Source organism: Leuresthes tenuis, unplaced genomic scaffold, assembly GCF_036924035.1.
Source record: "Leuresthes tenuis unplaced genomic scaffold, fLeuTen1.0.hap1 SCAF_2, whole genome shotgun sequence".
Taxonomy (NCBI): domain Eukaryota; kingdom Metazoa; phylum Chordata; class Actinopteri; order Atheriniformes; family Atherinopsidae; genus Leuresthes; species Leuresthes tenuis.
In genome coordinates, this window is record NW_027325356.1 from 27,041,723 (window position 1) to 27,055,794 (window position 14,072).

At 38.2% G+C, this 14,072-nt stretch overlaps 1 protein-coding gene across 1 annotated transcript; it reads right to left on the reverse strand.

Moving 5' to 3' along the window:
* Positions 1–9,363: 9,363 nt before the first annotated feature.
* Positions 9,364–13,755, reverse strand: gatm (glycine amidinotransferase (L-arginine:glycine amidinotransferase)). Its single transcript, XM_072380885.1, has 9 exons — positions 13,603–13,755; positions 12,523–12,741; positions 12,222–12,417; positions 11,844–12,034; positions 11,495–11,632; positions 11,132–11,296; positions 10,952–11,015; positions 10,753–10,869; positions 9,364–10,619 (listed from the first exon to the last, which is right to left on the reverse strand). Exons 1-9 carry the CDS (start codon positions 13,669–13,671, stop codon positions 10,507–10,509), a joined length of 1,272 nt encoding a protein of 423 aa, XP_072236986.1. The 5' UTR covers positions 13,672–13,755; the 3' UTR covers positions 9,364–10,506.
* Between the last annotated feature and the right edge of the window lie 317 nt (positions 13,756–14,072).

The window sequence follows — 14,072 nt, forward strand, 5'->3', positions numbered from 1 at the left end:
GATGCTAGCCATTAATTGATCAGTTTTGTTCACAGACATGACTTCGGCAGCATTACAAAAGTTGAATTACTGAAATTTTCGCAGATGTTATTCCTGTATGTATCCGTGTCATTTGCTCAAACTTCTCTGAATATCAACAAACACATCAAAACCACCCAGCTGGACTCCTTTGTAGCTTTGTTTCAGAGGTTGTGAATGCAAAAAATCAAGTAAGCCTTGATGGGATGTGCTGATCTAAGAAGCAAATTCTTTTATGGAGTTTGGTGGTGTGATGAGACAAAGGAGAAGGGCAGTGGTGTATTCCAACATACTGACATGCATCAACTGGCAATGATGTGCAGAGAGATGCTTCTGATAAAAGGGCTTAGCTAGAAGAAAAATGCATGGGAGTCTTCTTTATATCAATCGTCATAAACCTCCTAAAAGAAAGTAATATTTCACATTTCCTGTAACCATCATATATTTTCATTAGAATCCCCTTCTTATCACGTCTTCAAAACTCAAAGCCTGGACTTTGTATCATGAAAAACATTTGTAGTCTTCAAAGTCACACCGGGATTAACCACCATCACATGTTTTGTTGGACTTAACAGACAGAGTAGTACTCCCTATGACATAAACTGAACTTTATTTGTCAAGTTTCTGCTTCCCAGAGCAGCAGAAGTGGCTTTTTTTCTCGGTTACGAGTGTAAAGCTTGAAAACTTTCAGTGTTTGTATCAGCTTTTTCCAGCTCAAAGCAACATCTCACACGAGGCCATACTTTCTGTCCTACAGAGAAAAAACACCCCAACCTTCAAACAACAGCTTTAAAATCCCTGTAAATCACATCCTCAAATGGTTTACTGCTTCTGTAAAACAAAAACACACCAGTTTTAAACAAACAATGTAAGTGCTAAGTAAATATATGTTAGAAGCTTGACAGATGATGGCACATAAATGAAGCCTCTTGCAGCTCACGCTCATTTTTTTTCTCCTTTTTTTCATTTTTTGTTGGCTAACAGTGATACTGGCTGTAATACTCATGGAGTGATGACATGTTTACTGTTGCCTTCTTTGCTCTTCTGTCACTTTTGTGTGTTTGGTGATCAGTTATCATCGTTGTACTTTGTGCTGCTGCATTCTTCAGCTGGGCCTCTGTAGGAAAGTCATCTGTTTATGTTTGGTTTACTGTCTGATGGTGTGTGTTGCACGGGATCCAAAATTTGATTGTGTCAGTCCTGATGTTCAGAGCTGTCGGGAAAGTCCATTTGTGTGTAATAATTATTGGCTTTAAAGTGAAATCGTGAAGTTTCTATTCTGTAGAAATAACTGAACTAAGACACTGTCGTCAGCACTTTTGCAGTAAGCAAAACCTTGATATTTCTTATTCAGACTTGACAGACTGTTCAATATCATTAAAGAAAAAGGATATTTGTAATTGTATGTATCAGAAAATTGTGTGAAATGTGTCGACAAACAAAATGGTGAGAAGAAAAGATCAAACATTATTCATAAATTCATGTGGTTCTGGACAGATGCCACACTTGTGGCAGCTCGTTGGTTTATCTTGGGTCATACCTTGTCTTTCTGTGTATCTTCTTGAGATTTTCTACTGAGCTTTTTTCTATTGACACACTCATTTTTTAAATGTGTTTTTACGCTGGTTTGGATTTTGCATTGCTTAAGGGGCTTCTGCTCATAATTCACTTTTTAACATCTGTTGTGATGAGTTGCCATGCTGATGTGTTTGCATATGGGAGAAGCTGATTGAGCTTTCCAAAGCCAAACTAATGCCTGGAATAAGACCCCAAATCCTGGCAAGTTGAATAAGAGATGTCAAGGATTTACGGAAGGAGGAAAATGGAGAGAGGAGGAGGAAGTTTAAACCGTTTCTTTCCTCAATCATCATGAGATGTGAGATGGCTGGCAAATAAAATGGACCAGTTTGGTCCGCTGAAAAGGACAAAGCAATAATATCAGGAATGCAGTATCATGTGTTTCATGGAAACTTGGCTGCAGGATATGTTCCAGACTCCAACACCTTTCTACTTTGCTTCCAGACTACACAGGCAGACAGAGAGGTAACAGTAAATGAGGTGAGAATGCAGAGCTTGTTAAAGACAGATGTTCTAATCCTGGACATGTCACTAAGAAGCAGCATCTCTGCGCCCCAGATAATGAACTGTTGGCTGTGAGTTTCTGTGCAAGTTGTCTACAGAGAGAGTTTACCTGTGTTTCCTGCAGACACTGCAAATTATGTCATCAGTTCAGTTGTTGCCAAGGTACAAACACAACACCCCAAAGAATTCAAGGTGATCCCTGGAGATTTCAAACGTGCCTTTCTCTCTGATATCCTTACAACTTTCCAACAGTTCGTCAACATATAATTATTTATTTACACGTTCCTACATTCATATTGCAACAGCATTTCCCTTTAGAGATGAGTAAAATACAACTGTGTTCTTGTTGTTTTAAAAAAAATTTAAAAGGGTCTACAGAGCCTTTTTTGATCAAAGAAATAGATACAAAACTTGTAATCATACATATCAATTAACCATATGATTAGTGCTTATCATTTGCTCATCCACAAATAAATCCACTTCAGGTTTATTTCATTCTGGCATTTTCCCAAAAACGGAATTGAATCATACCTCTGTTTTTCTTGTATCATTACTGAGAGCATATGATACTACAGCGGAAGACTGTATAAAAGAATAATAATACAATACAGTCTCAGAAACTAAAGCATTTTCCTGCCGCTTGCTACAGGGGGTGGTCTTGCATGAGATGTCGGTATATTGGCAAATTAAAAAAAAAAATCTCATACACAGCCACCCCTGAGGTAGATAGGTTATTATTTAATTTTGACACAGGGTTCTTCAATGCATTGGCCTTGTGTGGCCTTTCAGAAAGTACAGGGTAAACGCTTTTACAAGCTCAAAATGTTCCACTTATTATTAGTAAGAGGCTGCAAACCTGTAAAGAGGGCCAATACAGTGCTTTGCTCAAAACGTCCACGAGAGGGCGCCAAAGGAATAAATCTTCCACTTGGGTCATGAACTTTTTTCTTGTCCAATTATTTTGGAGTAACATGTAAGAATCTTTCCCCACCAGTATTTGTAAAATATTGATGGTCAAAACAAGATATGCAAATACAAAGTTGTCCTTTGATGATGTCCTTGTTGTTCACAGATATATCATACATGTTGCTGCTCTCTACTGTCAACAATTATCACTAAATTATATGTAAGAAAAACAAGTAAATAACTATTTCATTCTACAGTCTAAATTATCAACTTCTGGTCAGTTTAATGGAAAATGTTCTCAAATTACAATTATGCCTGATAAGAACAGGTATGTTGAGACACAGATTGCAAATTGGTCTCGTCATACGGTTGTGTTTTAAAAAGGCTATGTTAAAACTCTCAGCTACATTTGTTTGGACTTTTAAACAATACTTCTGTGGCTTTTATCTCACAGCAAGTCCAGACACAACACAGAGTAAAATCTCAACAGTTTTCTTCCTGAACTTTGGCCATGCTGCCATATCATGTATTGTCTGCACAAGTTATACTTGGTTCAGCATGCAGTTCCCGTACATGCTCCAACACAAGAAGTGTGATTCAGGTTACATCAGATGATTTAAGACCTTGTGAAAAGTATCAAATCATAACATGAGTGTTTTGAATCTTCTGCTCTAGGTCAGTGACACGCTGTTGAATAAATGCTGTGTTTTATGGTCATGAATCATAAATGGCTTAAATAAACTTAACAGCATAAAATATTAATCTAACTTCCTCTAATCCAAACTGAAAACTATAAGATTGTGGCATCCTTACCTCAACTTAAACTAAGCTTACACTGTAAAACTGATTCATTTAAACTTGATTTTTGACTGTGAAAAAACAAATATTGTATGTCTCCACAGCATAAATAATGCAAGCATAGACACGTATCCATTGTGAATGTGTATTTGCACGTTAAATGCTCTTTAAAAATGTTCCTTCTGCTGTGAGTTAACTACTACTTGCTGGTGTATTTTAAGGCATTGCTTAAAGATGTTGTCTATGCTAAGAACCATTACTAGATGTTTGCTTTTTTTCCTTAAATCCATCTGCCATGCTATTGGGAAAAGATCTGCACAGTAAAATGTATGAAAAGTACTCTATACGGTGATATTTTATGACATCGTGACGTTCACTGTACATAAAGTCATTACAGTCAGAAAGAGAAAAAGGAGGATCTTCGGTCTTAAAATTAATTTGACGCTTTACACAATTTCAGCTTTACACTTCAAGTCAAAATTGTAATTTGTACAGCACACAAAAGAAGGACTTGTAGAGATCATAACTGTTGAAGACATTTACCAGTTACTTCGGTGTATTTCCATGAAAAGCTTATTGTTTTTTGTTTTTTTCTTTCTATTCTTATCTTGACTTGGTTTGTGTTGAATGATGGCTCTGATTAAATGTTTTCGTTCCTACAACAATGTGTTGATGCACCATAAAGTGAAGTTACCCCTATGACTTGTGTACCATAATAAGGCTAATCAAAACACGGGTTGGGCTAAAGCTGCCTTTGTGTCATCAACACCATAATGTTGGACTGTTCTAAGCATACAAATGCACTGATGTCACATTATTTAGCTTCATTTCTACAATGGTCCTTGCATTAAGAAGCAAACACCATATGCACTGTGATTTATTGCAGTCTGTTGACTGCAGTTCCACTAGCCAAATTAATTTTGTTTCTATTCTACAATAACCTTTTTCTTTTCAACAAGTTTGTCTCCGTTTTGCTGTTATATATGTAATGTAATTATTTCATACATTCAGTTTCATTCGGACTTTATTTCAGTTTATTCCAGCATTAAATGTTCAAAGTATGTAAAGGTATTCCAGCTTTCTGTTCTTATACTTTTGATGCTACACTTTAATTTCTCTATTAAGAACAACAAAAAATAAATTTCTCATACATACATGTCATGTTATGACATCTTTATTCCTTAAACATAATGAGAAAGAAACCATTCTCCACACCCTCTGACAACTTCATTAACAAATTGTCTGTTTTCCTCGAGTGTTGAGCTTTTGCTTTGGCTGCCAGCTGTGATCCTAATTTAGATTATAATGTCTCTGACAGTGACGAGCAGCTTAGGAGTTAACTGTTCCTGCATGCACCTGAGCCTAATCATTACCAGATCCGGATCAATTCTTCTGTTTGAAGACAGTTGCTGAGGCAGCTGAACTGTTGCACAATTAGGCAGCTGTACAAACAAGCAATCCATCTGCACAAGACTACACGGACACAGACACAAATTGTGGACAACTGAACTGCTGTAAATAGAGGTGACTTGGCGTCAAGTGAACCCTGTCCTGATCCATAGCCACCTTTAGTCTGGGATGCGATGTTGGATATTTGACGGTAAAGTAAGAGGATACCACTCTTACTTCGCAGCTGGTGCCTGAAAGTGGTCCAGAGCTCTGTTCAAGCTATACTGTGACAAAGGTGAAGGAGGCAAGTAGCCAGCATACTTGTCATATGACAAATATCAGAAAAGTGCATGCTATAGTCATGGTGAGGAAACTGAAAGGAAACTGTTTTGATAAATCTAAAGTCAAATTCCTTCATAGCACTTTTAGTTAAAGGTTTCTAAGACTTATAAAGGAAATTGTGCATTCGTCCGCTTTTATGTACATTTATTTAATCCATCAAGCACTTTGGCACAAATCAAAGTTGCATACTCAAGAGATTTGAAAGGGCCAGTGCTCATTATCTTGTTTGGGAGGTCTACTAGAATTCTTTAATGCCTTAAATGAAAGTTATTTTTCACTTAGTTATCTTACCCAGCCTGATACAGTTCTTGTAAAAAGTCTAGTGAGTCAGTAAGTGTATCCTTGTGTGAATACAGCAGCAAAAACTGCTGAGTATTTCTAGCCAGCATTTGTTTGTTTATTAGGACCTCTGTTAACCCCTATCAACTAGCAGCAACCATTTTTTTTTACAAGATCTACTAAACTTGTATATTGGAAATACAAAATACATTTACACACATTCACACATCTCACCAACATGACACCTGTTATACATACATACATAATCCACACAATAACGATATCACCTATTGAAAAAAAACTGAATCTACTGAAAATCTATCAAAACAAAAATATCTATCTCTATGAAATCAGCGTACTCTATCAGATTAATATATGTTATTATTTCCCTCAGAAGGACAGATGAAACCGTTTTACATCAGAGAATATCTTTAACTGACAATGTTCATTTCAAGTAATATTCCTTTTTAAGAAAATGTATCTATTATTTTGTTGTATTTTAAAGGGACATGAATCCACTTTTGCAGCATGTGTTGATACAAGTTGCTGCTTCATATCCTTTTTTCATACTGCTGACATGTTGCTCCTCATTCACTTATCAGTATTGCGGATATACATGGGTGGTACTGATGTCAACACAAAAACAACCACCCGGGAGCCTCGTCTAGCATTCCTCATGTGCTGTAAACAAAACAGCATGCTTCTTGCATTTTGTATTATATTCCCTCTGCCCTCTACCCAAACACATCTCCAAAATGTTTCTAGCTGTAATGCTGTACCTTCAGAGGAGAAGCTCCTGCTCTGAAGAAAGTGTCTGAGCAGAAAGTTTGGAGAAAGCCCAGATTTCAGTCTCTACACATTCTCCAGAATTACTTTGGGGGGGAAACATCTATGGCGAAGTAAGGAAAGCCTGCACTCAGCCTGTATTTGTAGCTTCTAATAGAAAGAATAACTATCTTTGTTGTGGAATTTGGGCTTTATAACATTGCGGACGCTTTACGTGCACAAATAGCTACACAACTCACTGAAAGGGAGAGGAAAAGGTTCTAAATCATCACTGCCTCGTGACATGCCTCATTTGTTGTCCGTGGTTTTTCATTTGTTTCTTAATGACACCAACATTAAACACATTGCTTTAGTGGCAGTCTAGACTCCAAATGAAAATATGAGAAAATTAGAAAAATACTGCTTCTTTAAAGTCATTCTGTCATCTAACATGAGGAGCACAGAGTGAAGCAGCATGAAGCAGTGAAAATGTTATGAAAATTCAGTAAATCAATCCACACATTATCAACAAGCATTTTAAAGTACAGGTGTATATACTCTTATGGATGTTTTAATCATAGAATTGCACTGTGACAGTCGCTTTAAATTAAACTACAGTAATGCATAGACAAAGTGATGATTCTCATTACTAAGTTTTATCTTCACAGTAATATTAGCATTCCTATTTATAGTAAGGTGGGATGTAACTAAGCGCACGGACACCATTGCTGCATTCAATTACTGTAAAGTTTTCAAGGTTTCTCCATTGTATGCTTTCTTATATTTCACTGTATGCAAAAGAGAAGTACAGTCATGTGAAAATGAAAGTATACCCTGTTTCAGGTTTTATCTATCAGGACGTACTAAAAAAATCACGTGGTCCTCTCCAGGTTTTAAAATTGGGTAAATACTATCTCAAATGATGAACAACACATCACATATGTGTTGCATATTATACACATTACGCACACAGTGTCATTATTGATGTAAGAAAAAGTAAGTCCAAATGCAGAACTAAGGTCACTGCATGACTTATTAGCTTGTAGAAACACTTTTAGCAGTAATAACTTGAAGTAATAATTTTCTGTATGATGTGATCAGTCACTCAAATTGTGACATAATTTGGTCATGCACAGCTCTCTTAAGGTCCCACCGCAGCATTTCAAACGGTTCAAGGTTTCGACCTTGACTGGGTCATTGCAACACCTTGATTCTTTCCTTTTTAGCCATTCTGTTGTAGATTTGTTGCTGTGTTTGGGGTCACTGCTCGGTTGCATGAACCAATTTCAGCCAAGCTCTAGCTGTCAGACAGATGGCCTCACTTTTGACTCACATTTAGAGTAGCTCCTGGTTGAAGGAGCCCAATTTCAGCTGCAAAAAACACCGTGCTTGACAGCTGGTTATGAGGTGTCTGTGCTGTTGTGCTCTACTTGGTTTTCTCCAAATGGGGTGCCTTTCACTAATTGTACTGTCACAAACTTTAAAATTGAACATGCTAACTGAGGCCTGCAGAGTCTGAGATCTAGCTCCTGGGTTTTCTGCAGTTTCTCCACACATTGCATTGTCTGACCTTAGTGTGAACTTGCTGGGACGTCCACACCTGGCAGCTCTCTTGAATCTTACTCTTCAGAGAGAATGTCTCCTTGCAGTGTTAAATTTTAAAAAAGTCATTTGCATCCTATATTTGATGAAAACATATGATAAGAAACCCACAAAGAGGCATCATCTCTTACTTTAACAACACAAGTGTTTGGGAACTGAGGTGACCATTTAAAAGGAAAACGTTTCCCATTCTTACTTGATATAGAAGTTCAACAGTTTTGGGGCTTCCTCGTCATAGTTTTTGTTGAATTTTGCACCAGAAATTTTCAGTGATTCACAGGTATGGACTGCAGGCCATGGAGCCGTGCTGTTGTAATTGGTGCAAAATGTGGCTTGATATATTTTCAAATTTCTCTTGAAGAAGGAGGTCATCTGGATGGCAACATTTCTTCCTCCCAAACCTGCATGTATTATTCAGCATAAATGAGGCAGTTTTTTTTTGGTTTTTTTGTTCATATTATTTTGGTGAAAAATTTAACCTCAATCAGTGGATCCAGCGTCAAAATCACTGAAAATTGTCGTCCAAAGAGTCCCTGAGGCCCCTGATGCAGTTATTTTTGCAACCAAATCTGAATCTGTCACCTGAGGTCCCCAAAAGCATAGCCATTCAGTTTTGGTTTCAGATACTGACTGGCCACAGATGATAAAATCTCTAAATTCTTTGCAAGGATGTCTTGATAAACATTATTCTTACATTGTTGAGCAACGTTTTCGAAGCATGATGCCAGTTTCAAGTTAAAAGATTATTTTTTTTAAAGAAACATCAGTCAGTTTTAGCATTTCAATGAATATATAAGAGCCCTGTGATGGATTGGCGCCCTGTCCAAGCCATACCCTCTCATCTAATGACAGCTGGGATATGCTCCAGCGCCACCACGACCCTGAGTGGGATTATGTGGGTATAGAAAAAATGGATAGAAGGATGGAGGTGCAATGTCACTCATAACTGCACTGACAACTGCTTTTAATTTACTAATTAAAATTATTCAATTTCATCTCTCAACATCGGTGATGTGAATCTAAAGGTTTGGATATCATTTTGCACAATTAATGACAAATTACCGGTCACAAATATGTCAAGAATAAATAGTAAATTTATGAAAAAAAACAAAAAAAACAAATGACGAACCACACCAATGTGACATACAATGTAATTTTTAATCACATTTACTGGCTTTTGCATTACTCCGTTTAGCTACACCATCCCTTGAATTCATTGTTTCAGCAATGAATATCAAGGCAGTTACATTTAATATCCCACTCCAAAGGCAGCAATTATAAAACATAAATTTCTACAATAAAACATCTTTCATTCTTAAAGCATCTTTGCTCTCCACTCGAAAACAATCAAGTCATTCAGTGAGCATGACTAGTAGCAGGTAACTGGCCCAGATATGCAACAGGGAAACAGCAGAGGCAAAAGGTATACAATATCTGATATGGACCTCATACTTTTGAAGTAAATATATAAAAACACTAATTGCTGGGTAATCCAATAAAGAGTTGTAAAAATATAAGTGGAACTTTTTCTGTTCAATTATCTTTACAAAATAACAAACTAGAGATAAGAAGTTTTAATTGTTCCATGACCTACATAACAATTTTAAACATTAAAATTTTTTGGAAAAATAAAGAATTGTGGTTTTCAAGGGTGCTTTTCATTATGCTAACATGTCTCCTTGCTTCCAACACAAATGTGTCGTACTCTTGGCTCTTCAAGTGCTCAAACTGCATTTGCAGAAATTAAACATTCTCCATGATGGCAGAGGGGGAGCCATTTCTAGATTACAAAGGATTCAACGAAGCAGATGTGTGTATAGTGAAAAGCACCCTGAGGAGGTAGCTTCACACCTCCTGTGCCCTAGTTTGATGACATTCACACACGAAATTGTACCTTGTCCTCAAAGCTTTGGCTTTTAGATGAATAAGCCACACTTTAGCTTCACAATAGGCCAGGCCAGAAATGCAGTTAATATTGAGAATACTGACAGAGGTAAAGTGATGATCATTGCTTCATGTTGAGCACGTATGAACTATCTATCTCTGAACAAAGCTGTCTGCAAAGGCACTCAAACCTAAACTAATATCAAATCAAAATCATTTCTAAATGTCAAATTAAGACTTAAAGTCACAGTCCAGAAAAGGGCAATGATGTCACCTGACAGGTTTTTGAGAAACAGGCATATTTCTTCAGATAGGCTGTGAAAATTACAACCAATAGAGCTTTTTTCACCCTGCTTCCGTCTGCAAATTGATGATACAATGACAGAATAAAGATTCCAAACTGTGGCTTTAGTTTTCAAAATTTTGCTATTTCTGGCAAGGCTAGTGGAAGTAGGACTGAAGGGTACCACGGCGGCGGACATCAGTTGTCCAGCAGTGGAAGCCACCACCCAGAGAGTTGGCATGACGAATGTTCACCTTAATGGTCTTGATACCTGCATAAAGTGGATATTTACATGTTATAAAACAAAACATGTGGTTTCTGTTTCCTTGACGATGAATAGGAATCATCACAATACATTTAGATGAAATACAACAAGCTACAATAGTTTGAATATTTGCACTCACCGAGGTTCTCAAACATTTTCTGAATGGTAGCTTCATTGGCGTCGACCATGACACGTTTCTCTCCCAGCATCAGGACGTTCATGGACAGCCATTTGGAGGACATCCACAGTGGGTGGTCTGCACATTAAGAGCATTTTGAGTAAAATCTCAAAAAAGTTTCTTTTTTTTATGTAAACTAAATTTTAGAGTGAGTACCCACCATCAGGAATCAAAGGCGTTGGAGGTTTCACAACAGTCCAGCCAGCCTTCTTGAACATGTCAATCTAAGGTAAAAGACAGAGCACAGAGGTGAGTGTGGAGCGCTGTGTGGTGTTTATTTTTAACTCCACAAGAGGGCAGCAGAGCATGTTGTGAGAAGTGAAAATTCCTGTCTCAATACCTGGCGACATGGGCGATCGGGGTTTGACAGCACCAGCCCGGGACCAATGATGTTAAATGTTGCATCGATGTGCATGGGGTTAGGGTCCTTGAATGAGATGATGTGGACCTTGTAATCTGGGGCCAGATGACGACGCATCCACTCAATTCCCATGTAATTTGTAACCTGAAACAGAACCGTACGCAGCAAGAGATTTGAGGGACTTATCCAGGATGCAAGTTCTTAAAGTCTTCAGTGAACTATTTTATCTAAAAGTTTAGAGAATAAACAAAAATGCTTTAATCTAATCTGTTGTTCTGCATGTCACTGACATTTGAGTAAGATGCATTACCCTCTAAATTAGATAGCTGATGTGCTTCATACCTGACTCCTCTGGACAAACAGGTCCCTCCCAGCTCGAATAAAATCAGCAGCATCGAAACAAGGCTCATGCTCTGTTGTCACAAACTTCCCCTCGGCAGCAAGCTTGTGCCTGTCCTCCACTGTACGGATGGGGTAGTCCTAAAAGACACAAGAAAAAATCTATTTATTGTAAAGCAATACAGTCTTTTTTCTTTTCACATACAAGAGCAATAAACAGCAAAGGGCAAAGTGTTAGTTCAGAAGTTAAGATTGATATGAAGAACCTAAATAAGATGTTTAAATGCTACATAGAATTTGAACAGTTCATCTAGGGCAATCGTAAGTATTGGTCTGCCCCATAAGGCCTCACCTGATCGTACAGCTCATCAGCCATGGTGGGTTTAGGAGCTGTGGTCCATTTAGCACCTTTTTTGAAGTACTCCTTGATCATAGGTCTGTAGGCGCGGTACTCAAAGAAACGAGCCCTCCAGGCCATAGGAGCCTCAATAATTTCATTTCCCACAACCATAAGGATGTCTCTGGGCATGGCAGCATACATTCCTACAATAAATTCAGCAAGATATACTTAGCTTATAGAGAAGATAAGTAATGCTGTTATCACCAACAGAAAAAAACACGAGTGCAGTGAATAGTATTAGACTTACAAGATAAAAAAACCCAAAAAAAAACCCCAACTATGCCGTCACTTGCAAATGCTCCATCCTGCTATCATCATTCAGCATTTTACCTGTTGATGTGAAATCTGGAGTTTTGTATTCCATGGACCAGTCGATGGGCTCTGGCCTCTTCACAACGACACCCTCGTGATGTAGAATATTGCACATTTCTTCAATCTCAGCAACAGCTTTTTTCAAGTGGTCCGCAGGAAAAGACTGGCCCCCATGCTTCTGGTAGAAGGGCCAATACTTCTCATATGTGTTAGCCTGTTGAGATGTTTAAAAGTTGACAACATGCTGTAAAAATCACTGCCACATGTGTATATTTCGCACATCTGTATACTTGGTGATGAACGGTCTCGACAAGCTTACTTTCACTTCCACAGTGAAGGGAGGCACACAGGCGTTTTCGGCTCGACCCACAATCACCTCCTCCAGAGGGTCCCATTCATTGTAGCTGCAGACAGGACATTCCTGCTGAACAGTCTCAGTAACATGCTCCTCTTCAGCTGCATGCTGAGGCTGTGCAGCTGCTGCACTTGAAGTGCTCTGGAAGGCCCTCTGCACCCAGCCAGTGACGGACCTGCCAAGCTGAGGAGGTAGGAAAATGGATCAATTTTGTGCTGTGGGTGGAGTAAAATGTATTAGAAAATCTTTTTTGTACAAAAAAAGTTTGTTTTTTTGTTTTTTATTTAGTTAGCATTTTTGGTGCAAAGTATGCATATTCATAAAAGCTATATAACTATCATTTCGGTGTCTTTATCTTTTATTTTATTCTAGTGCATAAAAAATATTAAACTATGCATGATGTGATCAAGCAAAATTACATAGCTTGAAGCTGGGATTCAAAGAGGCTCTTTCAACTACAGTAAAAGACACACACTGTCCTCAGACTTCAATCAGAAACCCCTTCAGTGAGGTAGATTGGTCTGGTGCCAAAGTACACGTGTTATTAAGAAGTCTTATCTCCACAGATAGACGTTACAGTGAGGTCTCTGCTGGCCCCGGACCAGCTCCAGTGTCACTGAGTTTGAGAGCGCATCTGTGCCAAACAGCTGTTCACTGCCACTCAGGAAACACAGCGGAAAAACATAACTATGCATTTAGGAAAATCAAATGACTTGTTAGACTTAACTTTCTTTCAGGTGATCTGTGTAAATAAGATTTGATTCTTTTTTCTCCCTCTCTGTTGCCTGAAGTCGATCACATTTGATTCCTCCCTTCCCTTCCAAAGATTCTTTAATAATCAGACACTTGATAATCAGACACGCTGACCCCTTAGCCCGGATGTAGCCCGGATCAGAACTTCTTTATTCACTTTGACTGACGTGTGCTTTTCTTTTTTTCCCTCTCTTTTTTTTCGTAAGAAAGTGAAATTTAAAAGAAATTATTTTTGCATTCAAAAAAATGTGGGAAAATAAATATACAACATGAAACCACCACAATACCAACCATGGCTCCGATCAGATGGGCAGCCTCGGCCCCCCTGCTACCTCCTCTGAGACATCTTACTCGCAGCATTGTCCAAAGAAATAATGATGAGGGAAATCAAACGGCAGCGTAGGATCCACCTCCCAGTTTGCTCGTGAATGAAAGCGCTTCAGCTCACAGCCAACTTTATAGGAGCGGAGCTACGTGCCTCTGTCACCATTGGTCGCTATCTTGTGAGACAACGTGACTTGAGAAACAGCATTTCTGAAACACAATCCCTTACGCCAGCAAATTCTTATCAACTGGACCACAAGCGTCAAAAGTTCCCAAGGACAATTTTTCAAATTTATTAAGATGTGCATAATTATGCACAATGTTTTTTGTTGAAGCCTTTAAGTCGATCACGTTTTGTATAGCAAATTAATTTATTCACTGAAACACAGTTTGGTGCATGATCTTTGCATCTGCAGCAAAAGACTGAAAACAAGTAA